This window comes from Mus caroli, unplaced genomic scaffold (assembly GCF_978045245.1).
Source record: "Mus caroli unplaced genomic scaffold, Mus_caroli_1 scaffold_5, whole genome shotgun sequence".
NCBI lineage: Eukaryota > Metazoa > Chordata > Mammalia > Rodentia > Muridae > Mus > Mus caroli.
Window position 1 is genome coordinate 83,543,043 of NW_028227260.1, and position 25,918 is coordinate 83,568,960.

General features: G+C 38.5%; 1 protein-coding gene across 3 annotated transcripts in view; it reads right to left on the reverse strand.

Annotated features, from left to right (window-relative positions):
• Positions 1-25,918, reverse strand: part of Tab3 (TGF-beta activated kinase 1 (MAP3K7) binding protein 3) — a 65,775-nt gene that overhangs the window by 18,906 nt on the left and 20,951 nt on the right. For all 3 annotated transcript variants that reach the window (XM_029473322.2, XM_021153660.3, XM_029473320.2), the window contains one exon: positions 4,011-4,205. In XM_029473322.2, coding sequence (XP_029329182.1) covers positions 4,011-4,112 — 102 coding nt within the window. In that variant the 5' untranslated portion in view covers positions 4,113-4,205. The remainder of the gene's footprint in view (positions 1-4,010; positions 4,206-25,918) is intronic.

Genomic DNA, 25,918 nt, shown 5'->3' on the forward strand with positions numbered 1-25,918 from the left:
TTGGTATTTTTGTGAATAACCCTGAAACCTTATTCTTTACATAACAAATCTGTAAGCCTAATAGTAATCTTACAAAAAGGACCCTAATACAAACAATAAAAAGTTAGTCTATGAACATATTCACAGGCATGCCTAAAGTAAAAATATATGAGTAAATTCTATACAGACAAATTTAAACCACAAATACAAACTACGGAAATAGTATTGTTATAGAACTACTAGAGAAACAACACTACAGAGGAGACTCAAATGTCATACTTGACTTGCTAAATGTTTTGATAAGAAAAGAATAAACATGTCAAAGAGTAATCAGAGTTCCAAGTTGTTTAGTTGGATACAAGGGTCATAATTTTCTATGCAGAACTAGACACTGAACCTAGACCTTTACACATATTCTACCACTAAGTTATAGCCCCAACCATTTTCTTCATTTTTGAACCAGTCTCATTAAGTTCCCCTGGCTGTCTTCTAACTTGCAACTCTTTTGTTTCATTCTCCCAAAAAGTGGCGATTACATCCCTGGGCCACTGGCTTAGTAACAGGTAAAAATATTTAAGAAGGGAACTATATGGCTCAGTGAGAGCATGAGAACCCGAGTTGAGATCCTAGTACCCGCATAACAAGCTGTGTGTGGCTATGCTGTGCCTGTAACCCCTGGACCAAAAGAAGCAGACAGGAGGATTGTTGAGGCATGCTGACTCTCAGCTCAGTTCCAGATTTAAGGAGAGACCCTGACTTAAAGGAATAAGTGAAAAGTGATAGACTCGGGCAAATAATGTCCTTTTGTGGCCTCAGTATATGCACACATAATTTTTAAAAGACATATATAAACTCTTCTTTAAAAACTAAAGGAACAATGTTTCATAGCTCTCTAAATGATGTAAATTAAGGGAAGATAGTCCACAGAGAATTTAAGGCCCGTGTTTCAGATGCAAACTATTATGCTCATGTACATCACTGTATACACAAATGCTTTTTGGATGGTAGGAGTTAAAACAAAGTCTTGATATATAGCCCAAGCTAACCACAATTTGCAGCACTCCTCCTGCATCAGCCTCCTGATCACAGGCATGTACCATCATATAGAAGGTTAATGTAGGTACTTCCTGGAGCCAGCAGGTAATCAATGTCCACACTAATATTCTGTCAATATTAAAAAAAAAAGTAAAAGATTTAAGTCAAAAAAAAGAAGGAAAAGATTTAGGACAGTGTTCACTGAGCTGAATTTTAAATTTTATTCCTTTAGTTAAAGGCCACGATAGTACAAATAAGGAAAGGTCAAATTTAAGTTACAACCACGTTGGAGCGAAAAGGGGTCCTAAGACAAGAAAAGAAAGTCAATTCTAGAAAATGGTTCCAACTAGAAGATTCCACTGTGGCTTGGTTTTCCTGTACTAGGAAGTAGCCTTTTCTTAACCCATAAACATAAGTGGACCTAAAGAGCTGAGATTAGGAGTGCGCAGATGTTAGCAACTGCATATAGCACAATAACCTTGGGCCCAAAGGCCTACATTTAGTAAAGAATTTGTAAACAATGGAAATCCTTGCTTGGGTTGTCTGGTCTCTACTTGTAATTAACCATCCCTGTCTACAGAGTTCTGCTGCATCTTCAGCTTCTCACACTCTAGTAAGGGAGTGTGAACATGAATACAGTCTGTGTATCATGTACTGCTTGCTCCCCATGTCAACCAAACAGGGATATGTCACAATCTAAAGCAGAGATACCAGGCCAAGGTAACGGACTAAACAGTAATGGTTGTTTTATCTGTTGTCTCCTGAGTAAAAATACAGTCCAAAACTAAGAAATAAAAGATTTCAGTGTTGAGGACAAGACAAAAGGAATGTTTCTGAACAAAAGAAAGTTGTCTCAAATTTATACCTAGTAAGGACTTATGAACTAAAAAACTGAAAAGAGGGAGTAAGGAGTTTTTCTACAGAACTTAAGGTTACGTTTGGGATTTAAAATGCATCTCTGGGGACTAGGGGCATAGTTCTGAGGTAGAGAGCTTCCTCAGAATACATACAACCTACGAGCAAATCAAAGAAAAGTTGAACTCTAAGGATTCAAGGATTATTGGCAACCTGTTTAAAAATTATTTACTCATTGGAGAGTGGAGTGTGCATGTGGAGGTCAGAGGAATTTGTGGGGATAGTTCTTTTTTTATCATGTGGTTTTCAGAGATCAAACTCATAACATCAGACTTGGCAGGAAACACCTTTCCCCACTATTTCTTCTTTTTTTTTTTTTGAAAAGTTAAAAATTCCTTAATTTTTTATTCCTGGTACCACTACCACAATTTACAGGGCAATATACCTGATGTAATGAAAAGAAAAAGCAAAAGACAAAGCTACAACAGATAAAAGACCTCAGGAATGTACATCTAATTGACACTACATTGCATTAATCAATAGCTGCACTTTTTGCAAACTGTGGCTATGACAGTCCTGAACAAGAAGGGTTTCCTGTTTAAGCTGCAGTGACTTTTCTGACTATGGATCATTGTTCCTTCTGTGGCAGATTTTTACAGTTCCTCTAATGCATTTGGGACGACTGTCTCAAAGTAACCTGCAGCTTTCCTGACAACTCCTCGCTCTCTCTCCTGCTAAGAACTGTTTTATTTTAAAACCTTTTGCTACCATATCTACCACTTCCATCTCCAGATCCATAGCCAACACCATAGGGACTGCCTGAGCTTCTTCCACCAAAAACTGCCCCCCTTCATGGGTCCATAATTTGATTGTTGCTGTCCACTATAATTTCCAAAGTCATTATAGTTTCCACCACCACCATAGTTATCTCCACCAAAATTTCCTCCTTCATTGTAACCATCATAGCCTCCTCCTCCACCACCACATTCACCGCCCTGGTTTCCATAGCCCGGTCCACCACCTCCATAACCTCCTCCACTGCTGTAACCAGGACCACCACCATAGTTGCCACCATCACCTCCAAATCCATTTTATCCACCATCACCACCTCCATAATTACCTCTGCTGCTACCACCTCCACCACCATAGCCACCTCTTCACCAAAGTTTCCTCCACGACCAAAGTTTCCTCCATGAGCCATAAAGCTGCCAGATCCACCTCCATGACCTCTCTGTGATCCAGCAGACTGCATCTCTTGTTTAGAAAGGGCCTTTTTCACTTCACAGTTATGCCCATTAATAGTGTGGTATTTCTGAACAACAATCTTATCAACTGTGTCATGATCATCAAAAGTTACAAAAGCAAATCCTCTCTTTTTCCCACTCTGCCTGTCTTCCATAACCTCTATGGTTTCAATCTTGCCATACTTTTCAAAGTAGTCTCTCAGGTTATATTCTTCCGTATCCTCTTTAATACCACCAACAAAAATTTTCCTCACCGCTAAATGGGCACCAGGCCTTACAGAATCCTCTCTAGAAACAGCTCTCTTTGGTTCCACCACACACTCGTCAACCTTGTGTGGCCGAGCACACATTGCAGCATCCACCTCTTCAACACTCATTACCACACAGTCTGTAAGTGTGCCCCATTTCTCAAAATGTTCTCTTAAGCTATCATCTGTGGTTTCAAAGCTCAGACCACCAATAAACAGCTTCCTCAGCTGCTCTGGTTCCTTTGGATCATGGCCCTCCATTTTGAGACCGGACTTGCCTCTTCCAACTCGAGTTCAATATCCCACTATTTCTTCTTGCTGGGGGATTTTATTTTCTACATGTGATTATTCTTCCCAATTTAGGAGGATTTTAAGTGGGTGAGATTGTACCTTTTGTGGAATATTTAGCAATTCATAAAGACATTTTCCATTGTCAAAACTGTAAAAATGCTACTGTTATACAGTGGGTAGGGCTCAGGAAAGATGATAAAGAGCTTACAGTCAGAGTTATCTGCCCCACAATATCAACTACAACACTAAGTCTGAGAAATCCTATAAAACATGCACTAGCACATGTAGTACTCTAACAAGTACTCTAACATGCCAACTCTAACAAGGAAAACTGTAACATCACTTTCAGGAAACGTACCTGTAACATACACTGGGATACCACACCCTCTGGAATTTCAGGAAAACGTTGTCGAAGATCATGGAGAACCTGAATATCAAGCTGTGGACTGTTCTGCGCCATGCCAGAGCCAATGTTGGTCAACTATCTCTTAGGAAATGGGTATTAGCAGGACTTCCAAAAGTAATAATCTTCCAAACACTCTGTCATCTTCTTCTAAAATAAATAAAAGTTTAGTTAAGTCTAATTCCATATTTTACTTAAGACACCATCAATTATTAAAATCAAGAAAATGAAAATAATTATACCTGGGACCAATGTTAGAAAAGATATATTCAGTTTATTTCTTTTGATATAAAATAGCCAACAATATTAGTATTTTTAAAAAGATAATAACACATCATCCCACCACCTTTCCACCCATCTTCATCAGACCTGATGATTTGCAAAAATACATGTTGGATTCCATCCACATCCACTTTCCCTGCCTACTGAGTCTTCTGGGGCACCCTAGCTACCCTGAGCAGCTTGCAGTCTCCACTGAATCCCTATTCTCCTGACACATCTCAGGCCACCATCATCAGAACTGCTGATCAGGAACCTTACAGCCCAAGCATACACATCAGAGGTCTGCCACACCAGGATCATCGAGCTTAGGCCCCCTCCCAATACCTACTACAACAGGAACATCCAGGGACCAAAGCCATCCAGTTGACCCTACAATCAACAAAAAGCAATATGATACCTTCAGAGTACAGCTACCCTACTATAGCAAACCCTGGATATCTTAACACAACCAAAGCTACAAGAAAATGACCTTAAAACCAATCTTATAAAGATGATAGAGTCCTTTAAGAAGAAATGAATAAATCCCTTTAAGAAATACAGGAAAATACAATCAAACAAGTAGAAGCCTTTAAAGAGAAAACAAATAAACTGATCAAAATAATACAGGAAAATATAATTAAGCAGGTGAAGGAAATAATAAAACTGTTCAAGACCTGAAAATGAAAATAGAAGCAATAAAAAAAAAAAACCCACAAACTGAGGTAACCCTGGAGATAGAAAACCTAGGGAGGAGGACAGGGACAACAGATGCAAGCATTGCCAACAGAATATAGGAAATGGAAGCAAGAATCTCAGGTGTAGAAGATATGATTAAAGAAACAGATACACCAGTCAAAGAAAATGTTAAATCTAAAAACTTCCTGACAGCAAACATATAGGAAATCTGGGATGTTATGAAAAGACGTACCCTAAGAATAACAGGAATAAGAGTAGGTGAAGAATCCCACCTCCAAGTCCCAGAAAATATTTTCAACAAAATAGAAGAAAACCTCTCAAAACTAAGGAAACACCGATAAACATTTAACAAGCTTCTAGAATACCAATTAGCCGGGCGTGGTGGCGCACGCCTTTAATCCCAGCACTCGGGAGGCAGAGGCAGGCGGATTTCTGAGTTCGAGGCCAGCCTGGGCTACAGAGTGAGTTCCAGGACAGCCAGGACTACACAGAGAAACCCTGTCTCGAAAAACCAAAAAAAAAAAAAAAAAAAAAAAAGAAATAGAATACCAATTAGATTCAACCAGAAAAAGTAAAACCTCTTACCACATAATAATCAAAACACAAAATCTATAGAACTAATAAACAATATTAAAGAACATAAGGGAAAAAGGCCAGTTAACATATAAAGGCCTACCTAATCAGAATTTCACCTGACTTCTCAACAGAGGATCTACTATCTAGAAGGGTGTACCTTGCAACCTCTAGATAAGCACATATGCCAACCTAGACTACAATACCCAGAAGAACTCTCAGTCACCATAGGTGAAGAAAATTAGGTATTTCAAGACAACATCAAAGTTAAACAATATCTATTCTTAAATTCAGTCCAAGAGAAAGTACTAGAAGGAAAACTCCAACCTAAGGAAGATAACTATATTCAAGAAAATACAGGAAATAAGTAAATCCATACCAGCGTAAACAAGTACACACACACACACACACACACACACACACACACATGCACGCACATACACACGCACAAATGACAACAACATAAAAATGGCAGGAAGTTACGATCACTGGTCTTTAATACCTCTCAACATCAATGGACTCAATTCCCCAATAAAAAGATACAGGATAACAGGCTGGATAAGCAAACAGGATCCAGCATTCCACTACATAGAAGAAACACACATAAGCAAGAAAGACAGACACTACCTCAGAGTAAAGGGCTGGAAAAAAGTTTCCCAAGCAAATGGGCCCAAAAAGCAAGCTGCAATACTCATTTTAATATGTAAGAAAATAGACTTTCAACCAACATCATTCAAAAGAGAAAGGGAAAGACAGTTCATACTCATCAAAAAAAATCTATTAAGATAATATCTCAATTATGACAATCTATGCCCCAAACACAAATGCACCCACATTTATAAAGGAAAGAAAAACATTGCTAAAGCTTAAACATACATCAAATCCCACACTTTAATACTAGGTGTCTTCAACACCCCACTCTTACCAACTGATAGGTCATCCAGAAAAACACTGAATGGAGAAATAATGAAATTAAGAGATATTCTGAATTGATGGACCTAACAGATATCTACAGAATATTCCCACCAAGCTGGGTGTGGTGGCACACACCTTTAATCCCAGCACTTAGAAGGCAGAGGCAGGCAGACTTCTGAGTTCGAGGCCAGACTGGTCTACAGAGTGAGTTCCAGGGCAGCCAGGGCTACACAGAGAAACCTTATCTGGAAAAACCAAAGAAGAATATTCCCACCAAAACACAAAAGAATATCCCTTCCTCTGCACCTCAGGGAGCCTTCTGCAATACTGACAAGATAGTCTGTCACAAAGCAAGCTTCAACAAATACAAGAAAATTTAAATAACACCTTGGCCTTGTATCTTATCAGACTCCCAGAGATTAAAGCCAGACTTCAACAAGAACAGAAACACCAGAAAGCCTACACACTCAAGGAAACTGAACAATTCTCTACTCAATGATCTGTGTGTCAGGGAAGAAAGAAAGAAATGAAACTCTCTAGAATTCAATGAAAATAAAAGGCACAACATACCCAAAATTATGGGACACAATGAAAGTAGTACTAAGAGGAAAAGTCAAAGCACTAAATGCCCCATAAAGAAATTAGAAAGTACTCATATCAGCAACTTACAAAAAAAAGTAAGCAAACTGAAGAGGGGTAAAAGGCAGGAAATAATCAAAATTAGGCCTAAAAACAATCAATTAGAAACAAAGAAAACAATACATAGAATTAACAAACCCAATAGCTGGTTCTTTGAGAAAATCATTATGATAGACAAATCGTTAGCCAAATTACCCTAAAGACAGAGAAAGTATCTAAATAAACAAGATCAGAAATAAAAACTGATAACAATAACATAGCAATAAACACTGAGGAAATTCAAAGAATCGTTGGACCTTGCTTCAAAAGCCTGTACTCCACAAAACTGAAAAATCTTAATGAAATAGATGATTTTCTAGACAGATACTATTTACCAAAGTTAAATCAAGATCAGGTAAACTATTTAAACAGCCCTATAACCCCAAAGTAAATAGAAACAGACATAAAAAGTCTCCCAACCAAAAAAGACTAGGACAAGATAGTTTTAATGAATTATACCAGAACTTCAAAGAAGAGCTACTTCCAATAGTCCTCAGACTATTCCATAAAATAGAAACAGAAGGAACACTGCCAAACTCAGTCTATGAAACCACAGTCACCCTGATACCTAAACCATGCAAAGACTCAACAAAGAATTTCAGAGCAATTTCTCTTATAAACATTAATGCAAAAACACTCAATAAACTCGAAAACTGAATCCAAGAACACATCAAAAACATCTTCTATGATCAAGCAGGCTTCATTCCAGGGATGCAGGGATGGTTCAATATATGAAAATCCACCAATGCAATACACCCTATGAACAAACTGAAAGAAAAAATCCATAGGATCATCTTAGATTCTGAAAAAGTCTTTGACAAAATCCAATACCCATTCATGTGAAAAGACTTTATAGATAAGGAATACAAGGCACATTCCTAAACTTAATAAAAGCAATACACACCAAGCCAATAGCCAACATCAAATTAAATTGAGAAGCTTGAAGCAATCCCACTAAAATCAGGAACAAGACAAGGCTGCCCACTCTGTTCTAACCTATTCAATATAGTATATGTGAAGTTCTAACTAAACCAATAAGACAACTAAAGGAGATCATGGGGATACAAAATGGAAAGGAAGAAGTCAAAGTAACGCTATTTGTGGATGATCTGATAGTATGGATAAACAACACAAAAAAATTCTACCAGAGAACTCCTACAGCTGATAAACACCTTCAGCAAAGTGGCTGGATATAAAATTTTCTCAAAAACATCAGTAGCCTTCCTTTATATAAATGATAAACGGGCTGAGAAAGAAATTATGGAAACAATACCATTCACAATAGCCACAAATACTATATAAAATGTCTTGGTGTAACTCTAACCAAACAAGTGAAAGACCTATATGACAAGAACTTCAAGCTGCTGAAGAAAGAAACTGAGGAAGATCTCAGAAGATGGAAAGATCTCCCATGTTCATGGATTGGCAGGATTAACATAGTAAAAATGGCCCTTTTACCAAAAGCAATCTACACATTCAATACAATTTCCATAAAAAAATCCAACAAAAATTTTTATAGACCTTGACAAAGCAATTCTCAACTTCATATGGAAAAACAAAAACCCAGGATAGCTAAAACAAGAATCACCATCCCTCGACTCAAGTTATACTACAGAGCAATAGTAATAAACACTGCAGTATTCGTACAGAAACAGAGGGGTGGATCAATGTAATTTAATCAAAGACCCTGACATGAACTCCATATTCATGAACACTTGATTTTTGACAAAGGCAAAACCATACAATGTAAACAAAGAAAGCATCTTCAAATGGTGCTGGTCTAACTGGATGTCTGCATGTAGAAGAATGCAAATAGATCTATATCTATCACCCCGCGCAAAACTCAAGTCCAAGTGGATTAAAGACCTCAAAATAAAATCCGATACACTAAATCTAATAGAACAGAAAGTGGAGAATAGCTTTGAATTCTTTAGTACAGGAGACAAATTCCTGAACAGAACACCGAGGACCAGGCAAAGGACATTGCCATTAGGACAAAATAGCTTGAATCTCACTGAGAAGGGGGAACAAAATAGTCATAGGAGGCAGCTGGAGGGAGAAAAGTGGGTGGGAGAGGGGATGGGGAGGTTTCAGGATCAGATGTGGGAACAGACAGGGAGATGGCCAGAAGGCCATGAGAATGAATGGAAATCTACAGCCTGCAGGGGGTGGGGGTGGGAAGCATCTCAAGGACATGCAAAGAATCCTGGGATATGGAAGGCTCCTAAGAATCAATGAGGGTGACATTAGCTGAGACTAAGTGGAGATATGGAACCTAAAGAGGCCACCTCTGTAGCCATGCAGGAACCCCAGTGGAGCTACAGAGACACCAACCTACCCACAACTTTCCATCCAAAATTTATTCAGCCTACAAGAAATAGAGAGAGGGGAGATGGAGCAGGGACTGAGGGAATGGTCCAACTAGAGACCCATCTCATGGTCAAGTACCAATCCCTGACACTATTAACAATACTCTGTTATGCTTGCAGACATAAATCTAGCATGGCTGTCCTGTGTCTCCTCCTCCACCCATGAGCTCACTCAGACTTATACAAAGACTCATAACCAAACAGTGGATGGAGCTTGGGTACTCTTACGGAAGAGTTAGGGGATAGACTGAGGGCTCTGAAGGGGAAAGGATCTCCCTAGGAAAGCCAAGAGTCAACTAGCCTAGACCCTTGGGGCTGAGACTGAAACACCAACCAAAGAGCATACATGGGCTGGACCTAGGCCTCCCATGCATGTATATAACAGATGTGTAGCTTGGTCTTCATGTAGGTCCTGAACAGCTAGAATGGGGAGCTATCTCAAAAGCTGTTGCCTGTCTGTTAATCCATTCCACTAACTCTGGCTGTCTTGTTTGGCTTCAGTTGGAGAAGAACTGCCTAGACTTGCAGAGACTTGATGTGCCAGAGTGGGGGGATGCCAGGGGATGGGGCTCTAGTCTCTCTGATTAGATGGGAAGGATGGGAGGAGGGACACAAATGAATTATAGGCCTATAGAAATGAAGCACCTGGAATTCACACAAATGATGAAAAGCTAAATACACACACATATACTCACAGGAGAATCCAAATGGTAAACATACAGGCTAATGTTAGAGCTGGGAACACTTGCATCCATCATAGGATTGATTGATGTATCACTAATGAATGCTAATTTCAGGGAAAATTTGAGAAAAAAGTGGGATCTATATCTATATTTATATCATCTTCCAAGTATCTACTTAAGCTTTATTGGTTGAAAAGAGGAACATTTTACACCAATAACTCTACTGTGGTTGCACGAAAAAATACTTAGGTTTATAAATTGTACCGTAAAACTTCTTGGCAGTAAAGGACATGCAACCTACTCTCAAACAGAATATATATATACATACTGTGTGTTGTGCATGTGTGAATATACTGAAACTTTTTTAGCACCAACAAAATCATCAGTTTCAGGCATTAAAACTTTTCAAGTTTCAGATTTTCCAACTGAGATTATTCAAGCAGAACATAAACTCTGTGCAAACAATACAAAAATGAAGAAAAACTAGAATCCAGAAAAATTTCTGTTCCCAAGCATTTGGGGTTAAAGAGATTCAACCTGTAAAACTTTTCAATGTTTACTATTGACGACGTACAAAGCCTAGCAGAGACTAGGTGTTTAGGAGATTTTAAGTGAAATTAAGAGGAAGGGAACAAATTTAATAAGAATGAGTTTAATCAAATTTGTATTTACAGAAATAGGAACAACTTTTTAACCATTGAGGGACTGCCATGTCCAAAACAAATCATGACTATTTAACTGAAATTTTAATGAAGAACTTCTTAAGCATCCAACTGTTTAAGATTTCATAATAGCTCAAAAAGACCACTTTTAAATAATTTCCTGACCCTACTGAGACGTTCTCACAATGCAAAGCCCGCACAGTTTTCTTATTACGAGAAAGAAGACGAGAACTGGTTTCAAGTGCCACAGCACAAGCTCCATGCATGTTCAGAGTTAGAGTGCTCTGTCAGCACAAACTTTCCATTCAATTTATCACTATTATTAGCTCTCATTTACTAAACAACTATGCCCTCAAGGGTAACTATAATTAGCTCCACTTTGCAAATAACAAAATTAATTCAGAGAATATACTTAGGATAAAATCCTAACTCAAATCTAAAACCTGCATTCTACAAAGTCTGGTTTTACACACTGTCCCTGGTAGATATCTTTAACAATTCCAGTGTACATACTCAGAGATGACTTTCTGTCTCTCAATGGCTGGGGCAAAAATGAGAGTGAACTCTCATTGGTTAGTCATCCAAACAGGAAGTTCTGGGTATGTGGGGAGGTAGAACGCTGGAAGCAAAGAAAAAATTCTTGAACAAAGTAATTAGTTGATTTTACAGGTTATATGAACTGCAGAGCTAGAGAAGATACCTTTTGTACTGGGATTCTTCATGTATTCTTCTTTTTTTTTTTATTTTTCCAGTGCTTATATTTTATTCACTATTCTATTAAAAACAGATTTTTTCATACACTCTATTCTGATCAAAGTTTCCCATCCCCCAATTCCTTTCCCCCTCCCCATCCAGCAAAATTAGATTTAACCCTTTAACATTCTCATTAGAACACGAATAGGTAACTTGAAAAAAAAAAAAAAAAACAAGCAAGAAAAAAAGAGCCAAAGAAAGGGACGAGAAACATACAGATGTACAGATGTACACACGTACACACACTTGCACATATAGCATTAAGAACACAAAATCAGAAACCGTAATATGTAAGTAAGAGGCCTGCAAGGTTAAAGGAAATATACCCAGAAAAAGCATTATCAGAAAAAAAAAATGTACTCTGTAGACCAGGCTGGCCTTTAACCCACAGAGATTTACCTATCTTTGCCTCTGCTAAGCTTAAAGGTGTGTGCCACCACCCAAAACAAAAGCAATAACAACCAACAAAACCGAAAGCATGCCAAGCACATCACTCAGTTGTGTTGGCCATCTACTGCTGGACAGATCCTGCCTGTATTTAAATGTGGTTTCTATAATCGGTGAGACTCTGCTGGAGAAAACTTACTTTTCTTTTGTGAGTGGTTTTCAGGTAAAGATAACTTCTGGCTAAGGATGGGGGAGATTGCGTCCACTTCCTCTTTCAGGGCTATGGACCCCTGAAACTCTATATGCTGCCACAGTCTCTATGAGTTCCTATGTGCACCAGTCTTCCTGTATCTAGAAGGCTTGTTTCCTTGGTAATTTCCATCCCCACTGACTCTTACACTCTTTCTGCCTCCAGGGCCTCACAGACGCCCCAACCCCAAAATAACGAGGCAATTGCCAAGGCTATTATTGGTTGCTCTCCACAAACCAACAGTAAGGCCCTATTGCTGAAGACAACACTTATATAAGTCACTGAATACAACAGAGAACTTGAGCTGGTACCTATCTAGAGCCTTCACTCCTACTGACTAGTGTTCATGGTACTAGAAGGTATTCTGCATGTTACCAAAGCAGACAGGTAAACATCAAAACAGCTATGAACACTTTGCTCTACAATGGTTAGCTGTCTGCATAATATGCTGGCACAGTAACGGCACAAAAGACATGGGAGTCACCAACCACTACGTGATTAAATTCAAGGCCATGAGACGGAACCCATGCCTGACAGTACAATATAACCAAGGACCTGACACTAGACAGAACATGGGATTAGGGAAAACCAAGTACTACTGTTCTGCTAAAGAAACACAGCAACTGAACAACTAACAAGGCTGTGCTATACTCACAGATATGACTCTGGTCAGGAAGCTCATGTACTCTTAATAATGCTTACTATTCTGCCTTAGGCATTCCCTTACGTAAGTACCAAAATGGTACTGTTTAGTGTTTCATAGTGGCATAAAACACTCAAATATTATACTTTCTTGAATACTATATAATGTTTAAAATAATTTCCATTTTGTTCACTTAAAAAGTTAATCCAACAGATAGGATCACATGAACCAGAAGACTTTCTAAGGTTGTTGAGCCTTTATTTCTTGTTGGGTTTTGTAAACTCCTAAATGAGTGTGCTGTGTGTATGTACACATGTATGGAGGCTTGGATCTGATGTCACACGTCTTCCTTGATTGTGCTTCCTTTTTGATTAACAGGATCTCTTGCCGAACCCATAACTCACCCATTCCAGGTAGTCTAGCTATCTAGCTTGTCTCATAAATCCTGTCTGTCTCCTCAGTGCTGAGATTACAAGCAGCCTTTATGTTGTTGGTTCTAGATATCCAAACATCAGGCAAGTGCTTCATCCACTGAGCCATTTCTCTAGCCCTGTTTATTTTAAAGACAGGGGTTCACATTTTAGCCTAAACTAGACTATGACTAATAAACTGGACTATGACTAACAATGGTCTCTCTGTCTAAACATCTCAAGTGCTGGAATTATTGATATATGCTACATGTGACTGGGACTCCTAATTTTTGATGGCAAGATTAGGAGGACAGAAATTATGCTTAGCAGTGGCATCATAGGGAGGGTTCTTTGGTTGTATAGCCATCTCCCTAATCAGGAGTACTGGCCACGCCCCACAACCTACAGTGAGTTCTGTTCTGAAAAAGTGCTCTGAAGGCTCTGTCGAACCACAGTTCCCTACAGTCTAGAAAATGGCATTGATACCTAAGTGTTTGGTTTCTACAGGCTTTTGTAAGCTCAGCAAAGATACAAGATATACCATTATGGCTCAGTGTTCTACCTCTGCTAAAACGTTAGTTCACTTCCTAAAATAATTACCCCAGAGGTTGCAAACAAATGGTCTGAGGGGCCAAATCCAGCTTATAGATATCCTAGATTTGGTCTTGCAATGATTTTTAAGGGTAAATTACATTTTAAAATAGGATAACTCATACAAGAAGGTCAACATTAAACTTTTCAAAGTTAGACCATCTGGCAACTATAGGAAATAACTGCCTGAAGCCATTTTAATCTACTCCAATTCTACCCACTAGAAGCCACAAATAAAAGAGTTCTGTCTTTGGTCCATTTATTTGCATACCTTCTGGAGGTGTGGTACCTGAAATGTGTTATAAAGACAGAATCAGTTTAGCATGTCTAATGGTATATTATAATCTGAGGAACAGTAATTCATTATATCAAGACTGTCTTGGGATAGGAGAGCTATTCAGCACAGTGGCCTATCCCATCAACAAATCTCAGTAGCAGTAAAAGACCACTGGAGAATACCCTGGCTGATGCTATTGACTGGTGAGGCAAGCAGTTCCTAGGTTTGAAGGAAAATATGCTTTGTTGTGAGAGGACTTTTAAGGTCTTTTAAAAATTGAGGCACAGAGGCAAATGTATAGTGTTAAATGTAAATAGAAGTCTATGCTCTTAGCCAGTGGTTTCCTGTTCTGCTATCTGGCAAGGTTCTGATGATGCCTTAACTCTTAAAGGAAAATTTAAAATAAATTTTGTTTAAACAGGAATACTTGCACTAGACTGAACTTTTCATACTAAATGGAGACAGGAAGTGTACACTATTGGAGGAATTTTAAAAAAGCAGATCTTTCAAAGACATATTTCCAATTTCAGGACTTTTTGCACACATATGTAAAAACAGATATAGAAAATGATCACTTGTTTCTCCTAAAAGGATACTCTGATAATTTCTGAAATAAGCATCCTATAGGATTTTCATTATAGAAAAACTAATTTCAAATAATCACAGGTTTCTGGCACATAGCCCATATTTTATTATATTCTCAAAAGAAATAAAACCCAAGTAGCATTTCCATTTAAATGACCAAGAAAAACATTTCAAGTTAAATATAACCCTAGAAACAAATAAAAGCATATTCATGTTAAATTTAATTCTAAAACATTCCAAAGGGATTATGAATTTGTTATCTATAACCTATATGCTGAAATATTGAAACATAAGCTTCGGTGTGTGTGTATGGTAAAATATATCCACAAAATCCTAGCCAGGATAATCTAGAACAGGAGTTCTCGCAACCACAGGGTTGCTTGCACTCCTTTGGGTGTCCAACAACCCTTTCAAATCTATTAGAAAACACAGATATATACGTTATGATTCATAACAATAGCAAAGTTACAGTTATGAAGCAGCAACAAAATAATTTTCTGGTTGGAGGGGGTCAAAAAAACCCAAAGAACTGTTTTAAAGGGTCTCAGTACTACGAAGGTGGGAAATCATGTATCTAGATGGAATGACCACATCTAGAACATCTAGAAACAAGCTAAGTTTCTAGTAGTTTTCTTTAACAGAATGAATCACAGCCCTATAGAGGAATGGATGATTCTAGAACTCATTCAAGGATTATACATGATGGGCTTGAGGCATCTTTTTTTAAAAAAAAAAAGAGTTATTTATTTGTTTTTTGTATATTAGTACACTGTAGCTGTCTTCAGACATAGCAGAGGAGGGCATCAGATCCCATTACAGATGGTTGTGAGCCACCACGTGATTGCTGGGAATTGAACTCAGGACCTCTGGAAGAGAGGTCCGTGCTCTTAACCACTGAGCCAACTCACCTGCTCAGCTTGAAGCATCTTGTAGTGCCAGAAAGTAAAGAAGTATTTAAGATCCGGCCGGATCAGCGCCGGGGTAGCAGGAGCGCAGAGTTGCCTGACACCCGCCAGCTACCCACGACCCCCCGCCGCAGGATTTTGGGACTGCTGGTGAGTGGAACACAGCTTCTGCTCCAATCCAATTGCTCGGGACCTGAGACTGCATTAGTTAGGGAAGCAGAAACCGGCCTGAGTAGGGCCACAGGCCTCATCCTGCGGATCAGCGCCAGGGTAGCGGGAGCGCAGGGTTGCCTGACACCCGCCAGCTACCCACGACCCCCACCACAGGATTTTGGGACTGCTGGTGAGTGGAACACAGCTTCTGCTCCAGTCCAATCACGCGGGACCTGAGACTGCTCTGGTTGGGGAGAGAGAAATCCGGCCTACATAGGGCCACATCCCTCTTCCGGTCAGAAAAGCACCGGGGCAGCTGGGGCGCAGGGTCGGCTGACACTCACCAGCTACCCACAACACCCACCACAGGATCTTAAGACTTCTGGAGAGTGGAACACAGCTTCTGCTCCAATCCAATTGCACGCGGGACCAGAGACTGCATTAGTTAGGGAAGCAGAAAAACGGCCTGAGTAGGACCACAGGCCTCTTCCGGCTGGACCAGCACCGGGGTACCATCAGCTACCCACGACCCCCGCCGCAGGATTTAGAGACTGCTGGTGAGTGGAACACAGCTTCTGCTCCAATCTTTAAACAGTGACAACGACAACAACTAACCCCAGAGATTACCAGATGGCGAAAGGTAAACGTAATAATCTTACTAAGAGAAACCAAGACCACTCACCATCATCAGAACCCAGCACCCCCACTTCGCCCAGTCCAGGGCACCCCAACACACCGGAAAAGCTAGACACGGATTTAAAAGCATATCTCCTGATGATGATAGAGGACTTCAAGAAGGACTTTAATAACACACTTAAAGAAATGCAGAAGAACACTGCTAAACAGGCAGAAGACAATAAAGAGGAAGCACAAAAATCCCTTAAAGAATTGCAGGAGAACACTGCTAAAGAGTTACAAATCCTTAAAGAAAAACATGATAACATAATCAAACAGGTAGAAGTCCTTACAGAAAAACAGGAAAACACATCCAAACAGATGATGGAAATGAACAAAACCATACTAGACCTAAAAAGGGAAGTAGACACAATAAAGAAAACCCAAAATGAGGCAACACTGGAGATAGAAACCCTAGGAAAGAAATCTGGAACCATAGATACCAGCATCAGCAACAGAATACAAGAGATGGAAGAGAGAATCTCAGGTGCAGAAGATTCCATAGAGAACATCGGCACAACAATCAAGGAAAATGTAAAATGCAAAAAGATCCTAACTCAAAACATCCAAGAAATACAGGACACAATGAGAAGACCAAACCTACGGATAATAGGAATGGATGAGAATGAAGATTTTCAACTCAAAGGACCAGCAAACATCTTCAACAAAATTATAGAAGAAAACTTCCCAAATCTAAAGAAAGAGATGCCCATGAACATACAAGAAGCCTACAGAACTCCAAATAGACTGGACCAGAAAAGAAATACCTCCCGACACATAATAATCAGAGCAACAAATGCTCTAAATAAAGATAGAATACTAAAAGCAGTAAGAGAAAAAGGCCAAGTAACATATAAAGGCAAGCCTATCAGAATTACACCAGATTTTTCACCAGAGACTATGAAAGCCAGAAGATCCTGGACGGATGTTATACAGACACTAAAAGAACACAAATTCCAGCCCAGGCTACTATACCCAGCCAAACTCTCAATTAACATAGATGGAGAAACCAAAGTATTCCACGACAAAACCAAATTCACACATTATCTCTCCACGAATCCAGCCCTTCAAAGGATAATAACAGAAAAAAACCAATACAAGGACAGGAACCACGCCCTAGAAACAACAAGAAGGTAATCCCTCAACAAACCTAAAAGAAGACAGCCACAAGAACAAAATGCCAACTTTAACAACAAAAATAACAGGAAACAACAATTACTTTTCCTTAATATCTCTTAATATCAATGGACTCAACTCCCCGATAAAAAGACATAGACTAACAAACTGGCTACACAAACAAGACCCAACATTTTGCTGCTTACAGGAAACTCATCTCAGAGAAAAGGATAGACACTACCTCAGAATGAAAGGCTGGAAAACAATTTTCCAAGCAAATGGCATGAAGAAACAAGCTGGAGTAGCCATTCTAATATCTGATAAGATTGACTTCCAACCCAAAGTCATTAAAAAAGACAGGGAGGGACACTTCATACTCATCAAAGGTAAAATCCTCCAAGAGGAACTATCAATCCTGAATATCTATGCTCCAAATACAAAGGCAGCCTCATTCATTAAAGAAACTTTAGTAAATCTCAAAGCACACATTGCACCTCATACAATAATAGTGGGAGACTTCAACACACCACTTTCACCAATGGACAGATCATGGAAACAGAAACTAAACAGGGACACAGTGAAACTAAGAGAAATTATGAATCAAATGGATCTGGCAGATATCTACAGAACATTCTATCCTAAAACAAAAGGATATACCTTCTTCTCAGCACCTCATGGTACCTTCTCCAAAATTGACCACATAATTGGTCACAAAGCAGGCCTCAACAGATATAAAAATATTGAAATTGTCCCATGCATCCTATCAGATCACCATGGCCTAAGGCTGATCTTCAATAACAAAATAAATAATAGAAAGCCAACCTTCACGTGGAAACTGAACAACACTCTTCTCAATGATACCTCTGTCAAGGAAGGAATAAAGAAAGAAATTAAGGACTTTTTAGAGTTCAATGAAAATGAAGCCACAACATACCCAAACTTATGGGACGCAATGAAAGCATTTCTAAGAGGAAAACTCATAGCTCTGAGTGCCTCCAAAAGGAAACTAGAGAGAGCACACATTAGCAGCTTGACAACACACCTAAAAGCACTAGAACAAAAGGAAGCAAATTCACCCAAGAGGAGTAGACGGCAGGAAATAATCAAACTCAGGGGTGAAATCAACCAAGTGGAAACAAGAAAAACTATTCAAAGAATCAACCAATCAAGGAGCTGGTTCTTTGAGAAAATCAACAAGATAGATAAACCCTTAGCCAGACTCACTAGAGGGCACAGGGAAAGCATCCTAATTAACAAAATCAGAAATGAAAAAGGAGACATAACAACAGATCCTGAAGACATCCAAAACACCATCAGATCCTTCTACCAAAGGCTATACTCAACAAAACTGGAGAACCTGGATGAAATGGAGAAGTTCCTAGACAGATACCAGGTACCAAAGTTGAATCAAGATCAGGTTAATGATCTAAACAGCCCTATATCCCCCAAAGAAATAGAAGCAGTCATTAATAGTCTCCCAACTAAAAAAAGCCCAGGACCAGATGGGTTTAGTGCAGAGTTCTATCAGACCTTCAAAGAAGATCTAATCCCAGTTCTTCACAAACTATTCCACAAAATAGAAACAGAAGGTACTCTACCCAACTCATTCTATGAAGCCACAATTACTCTGATACCTAAACCACAAAAAGACCCAACAAAGATAGAAAACTTCAGACCAATATCCCTTATGAATATTGATGCAAAAATCCTCAATAAAGTTCTTGCTAACCGAATCCAAGAACACATCAAAACAATCATCCATCCTGACCAAGTAGGTTTCATCCCAGGGATGCAGGGATGGTTCAATATACGGAAATCCATCAACGTAACCCAGTATATAAACAAACTCAAAGACAAAAACCACATGGTCATCTCCTTAGATGCGGAAAAAGCATTTGACAAGATCCAACACCCATTCATGATAAAAGTCTTGGAAAGATCAGGAATTCAAGGCCCATACCTTAACATGATAAAAGCAATCTACAGCAAACCAATAGCCAACATCAAAGTAAATGGTGAGAAGCTTGAAGCAATCCCTCTAAAATCAGGGACTAGACAAGGCTGTCCACTTTCTCCATACCTATTCAACATTGTACTTGAAGTCCTAGCCAGAGCAATTCGACAACAAAAGGAGATCAAAGGGATACAAATTGGAAAAGATGAAGTCAAAATATCACTTTTTGCAGATGATATGATAGTATATATTAAGTGACCCTAAAAATTCCACCAGAGAACTCCTAAGCCTGATAAACAGCTTCGGTGAAGTAGCTGGATATAAAATTAACTCAAACAAATCAATGGCCTTTCTCTACACAAAGAATAAACAGGCTGAGAAAGAAATTAGGGAAACAACACCCTTCTCAATAGTCACAAATAATATAAAATATCTTGGCGTGACTCTAACTAAGGAAGTGAAAGATCTGTATAATAAAAACTTCAAGTCTCTGAAGAAAGAAATTATAGAAGATCTCAGAAGATGGAAAGATCTCCCATGCTCATGGATTGGCAGGATCAACATTGTAAAAATGGCTATCTTGCCAAAAGCAATCTACAGATTAAATGCAATCCCCATCAAAATTCCAAATCAATTCTTCAACGAATTAGAAAGTGCAATCTGCAAATTCATCTGGAATAACAAAAAACCTAGGATAGCAAAAACTCTTCTCAAGGATAAAAGAACCTCTGGTGGAATCACCATGGCGGACCTAAAGCTCTACTACAGAGCAATTGTGATAAAAACTGCATGGTACTGGTATAGTGACAGACAAATAGACCAATGGAATAGAATTGAAGACCCAGAAATGAACCCACACACCTATGGTCACTTGATCTTCGACAAGGGAGCTAAAAACATCCAGTGGAAGAAAGACAGCATTTTCAACAAATGGTGCTGGCACAACTGGTTGTTAACATGTAGAAGAATGCGAATCGATCCATTCCTATCTCCTTGTACTAAGGTCAAGTCTAAGTGGATCAAGGAACTTCACATAAAACCAGAGACACTGAAACTTATAGAGGAGAAAGTGGGGAAAAGCCTTGAAGATATGGGCACAGGGGAAAAATTCCTGAATAGAACAGTAATGGCTTGTGCTGTAAGATCGAGAATTGACAAGTGGGACCTCATGAAAGTACAAAGCTTCTGCAAGGCTAAAGACACCATCAATAAGACAAAAAAAACACCAACAGATTGGGAAAGGATCTTCACCTATCCTAAATCAGATAAGGGACTAATATCCAATATATATAAAGAACTCAAGAAGGTGGACTCCAGAAAGTCAAATAACCCCATTAAAAAATGGGGCTCAGAACTGAACAAAGAATTCTCACCTGAGGAATACCGAATGGCAGAGAAGCACCTGAAAAAATGTTCAACATCCTTAATCATCAGGGAAATGCAAATCAAAACAACCCTGAGATTCCACCTCACTCCAGTCAGTTTGTCTAAGAACAAAAATTCAGGTGACAGCAGATGCTGGCGAGGATGTGGAGAAAGAGGAACAATCCTCCATTGTTGGTGGGATTGCAAGCTTGTACAACCACTCTGGAAATCAGTCTGGCGGTTCCTCAGAAAATTGGACATAGTACTACCAGAGGATCCAGCAATACCTCTCCTGGGCATATATCCAGAAGATGTCCCAACTGGTAAAAAGGACACATGCTCCACTATGTTCATAGCAGCCCTATTTATAATAGCCAGAAGCTGGAAAGAACCCAGATGTCCCTCAACAGAGGAATGGATACAGAAATTATGGTACATTTACACAATGGAGTACTACTCAGCTATTAAAAAGAATGAATTTATGAAATTCCTAGCCAAATGGATGGACCTGGAGGCATCATCTTGAGTGAAGTAACACAATCACAAAAGAACTCACACAATATGTATTCATTGATAAGTGGATATTAGCCCAAAACTTAGGATACCCAAGATATAAGATACAATTTGATAAACGCATGAAACTCAAGAAGAATGAAGACCAAAGTGTGGACACTGTGCACCTTCTTAGAATTGGGAACAAAACACCCAGGGAAGGAGTTACAGAGACAAAGTTCGTAGCTGTGATGAAAGGATGGACCATTTAGAGACTGCTGTATCCAGGGATCCGTCCCATAATCAGCTTCTAAACGCTGACACCATTGCATACACTAGCAAGATTTTGCTGAAAGGACCCAAATATAGCTGTCTCTTGTGAGACGATGCCGGGGCCTAGCAAACACAGGAGTGGATGTTCACAGTCAGCTATTGGATGTATCACAGGGCTCCCAATGGAGAAGCTAGAGAAAGTACCCAAGGAGCTAAAGGGATCTGCAACCCTATTGTTGGAACAACATGATGTACTAACCAGAACCCTGGAGCTCTTGTCTCTAGCTGCATATGTATCGAAAGATGGCCTAGTCGGCCATCAATGGAAAGAGAGGCCCATTGGACTTGCAAACTTTATATGCCCCAATATAGGGGAATGCCAGGGCCAAAAGAATGGGAATGGGTGGGTAGGGAAGTGGGGGGCACTATGGGGGACTTTTGGGATAGTATTGGAAATGTAATTGAGGAAAATATGTAATAAAAATATTAAAAAAAAAAAAACAATATGACCAAAGTCCAAAAAAAAAAAAAAAGAAGTATTTAAAAAAAAAAAAAGAAGTCCCATAATGATAGGGTCATATCAAAGTAACACAGGAGAAAACTGAAAGAACTCCCAATGACCACAGCTAAAAGAACCAGGACATCAAAATAAAGTAGTGGTAGATTATGAACCAGAGTATAAACTAAATAAGCCCACACTGATAAAAGGAAATGCTAAAATAATTGGGGAAAGGGAGATACATCTACCATGCATAAGAATAATTTTCTTTTCCTTATGTGTGGTGTATACACTGCTTTCTCTCCAAAGAGCAAAAATACAGAACAAGATGAAGACAAAAGGTTGGCCTTATAGAAGAGAAACATGGCAAACACTTCCTCTCCCAGGTGAATCAAGGTCAATATGAGCAATGTTAAGCCTTATTGATAGCACTCTGGATATTTGAAAAGAGCATCAAATGGTACTTTATGTTTATAGCCTTCCTCTAAAACCATCCATAACCCCAGCCTAGCTACGAGCAACACATCTGAGGAATACTCTACAAAGTACCCGATTGCCATGTTCACCTCAAAATTGTCATGGTCTCAAAAGGAAAAAGAAGACTGAAAAAGTGTAACAGCCAAAAGAAACCCAAGGAGACATAACAACCAAAAGTTACCTATTTTCCTGTATGGAAGCTTAAAACACAAGGGAAAAAAACAGACCTGGTTAAAACCCAAGGAAAAGTGAATAAAGTGCAAACTACAGGTATATGTTTTAACAAAAACACCATGCTAATATACACTATTAATAAGAGCAGAAGCTGAGTACAAGGTATTTGGAAACTCTGTACTATATTCTCAATTCTTTTGCGAACTAAATCTGTTCTTAAGTATTAAAGTCTACAGAGGATAGCCTTGTCTGTCATCAAAAGGAGGACAGGCCCTTGGTCCTGTGAAGGCTCAATGCCCCAGTGTAGGGGAATGCTGTGAGTGGGAGTGGGTGGGCAGGTGGGGGAGCACCTTCATAGAAGCATGGTAATGGGGGATGGGCTAGGGGGTTGCAGAGGGGAATCCAAGAAAAGGGATAACATTTGAAGTGTAAATAAATAAAATATCCAATTAAAAATTTAAAAAAATTGAAGTCTATAATATGGTGTATGTGTCCTGGAACAGAAGATTTTTACTCACATCTCCAGCTCTGAAATGACATTCTTTTCAGTTGTCTAGGAATCCGAGAAATGTAAAGATATCCTTTTGCTCTTTTCTCAACTGAAAATGTATGACATCTATGAGACTTCTGGTGACTTACAAGACTGGCAGACATGATACTTGACTAGGGCATGTGGCTCTTTGCCAAGTATCATCACAAGCTGACTTATCTTTTTTAGATAATTTTTTTCTACAGTAATTAAATTCTTCATTGTTCCATAGAAGAAGCTGCAGTTTAAAAAGACAAAGGCATAGTCTATGCTTACTTTGAGGCTTTGTGGCGCCTGGCTGTAACTTAACATCCTGAGCTCTCATTCTATTGAGACAAGAAAGGATTACACCTGGGTCTATGATATAAAAAATAGCTTTTAATTGTGTAAGTAAAATATTTATTTTGAAAATGCTATTGCATGTTTTTGTTCTACAAAGAAGGGTTTATATTGAGAATAACTTTATCCACATATTTTGATGGTGAATACTTTCTGTAATTTAGAAATTATCCGCACTCTCAGTAAACCTAGTAATCCAAGGTTAACATCATCATGCTAGAGTATCAGGTTCTATCATAGCTATCATACACACAAGTTTCTAATTAATCTCCTGAATACACTTCATTTCATAAACACAGAACTAAAGTACTATATCTCATTTACATTGCCAGAACTTTAACATATAATTTTAAAACCTCTCACTTTATCTTGAATAAAAATGATCTTTAAGTATCAGGTATAAGTATTCATCATCCAACTTATTGCTATTTCTACCATGTGCAATAACCTCTGATATAACACAAAATCCAGTCCTCATCTACCAGGAACTTCTATAAATACAGTTTTCTCCCCTTTACATGCCTATAAAAGCATGGAGTGTTTGATACCACTTTCTAAACCTCACATAATATATCTGTTAAGTTTTTATTCTCTCCTAAGTTTTATTAATGTAATTCTTGAATACAAATAAAGACAAGCTCTTTTGAGTACAATAATTTATACATACTTAGTAGAATTTATAAATACTTAGTAGAAATGTCAAAATATAGGAATTCAAAGTAGTTGGAAATTTAATATGCTCTGGTTAAGGTATCCTAATGTCTTTGTTGGCTCAATTCCTAAATGACATTATTTCAAAAGAATGACAACACAACCTATTAGTGACATACTCTAGAGGCAGATAATCTCGATATTTATTACTAGTGCTTTTCAAATTCTAGGGTTATGACCAATTCCTGTATTAGACAAATGTACTAGGCAATGGCTATTCTTTAAGATAAAACAAAGATAACTGAAAAATAATGAAGTTCAATGCATACCGAAAAATACTAAGTGAAAAACTGGTTTCTAATATGTGTGTGTATATATAAGATATAATTAAAATGTGTTTCTTATTGTTGGAGGATTTGATAGCTGGCTTAGAGTGTGGTAAATATTCTAGGTTACTTAAATAAAATATTTACTGCTATCCCTGTTTACTTTTTTTAATAACCTAGACGCTTTCTATTTGATTAAAAAAAAAAAGTCTTTGGACCTATGAGATTGGCTTAGCAATCAAAAGTGCTTGGCATCAAGCCTGGCAACTGGTGTTCAATCCCTAGGACCCACATGGCAAAATAAGAAAACAAACTTCTGCAAGTTGTACTCTCACCTTCCACATGCATGCTTTGGCACACATGCACACAATAAAAATGTGATAAAATGTCTATATGAAAACTCAAACAGCTTAAGCTATTAATTTCTGTGTCTTTCAAATATAGCCTCCAAGTGTTCCTATATAGCTATTTCACATATACATTAACAGGTTTCTATCTTAGAATACATCTACAAATGATTTAGATGATCTATATTGGTCTTCTTAATCCAGAAATTTAAGTTCTGAGGGGTTCTTCTAGTGGATGGATTTGAAAAGTCAACAAAAACAGTATTTAAAACCATTCATTTAACAGTTTCTAATCTGATATTCCCAAATAGTTGTTCATTCAAGAAAAACTGAAATTAAAAATAAAGAAAGTCCATACCCTCAAATTAAAAACAACACACTGGAAGCTATAAATGAGAAAATGTTGCTTATGGTAAGACAAAGAAAAGGAGAGTTGCAGAAAACTTCATGGAAGAAATGGCATTGAAGCTGCACCTACAAAGAGTAGGCCCTGCTCTCTTTTAAATAAAAAGAACATAATCATAAAGCTAGAAGGCTCTACCACATCATATATACCAGCTGGTCTCCCTGCAAAAGCCATTTGGAAGGCTGCTGAGATGTCTCAGTAGTTAAAAGAAGCTCTTGTCACACAAGCCTGGTACCCACAGGAGAGAACTGATTCCTGAAACTTGTTTTCTGGCCTCTGTATGTACTCCATGGCATTCAGACATTTATATGTGCACACATGTATATAAAATATTTTCATTATAGAGACATTTGATATCTAGAGCTACCTTTAGTTGTCATAACGAGGAGTGTACTGGAATCTGTCAGGCAGAGGCCAGGCATGCTCCTGAACAACCCACAGTATACAGG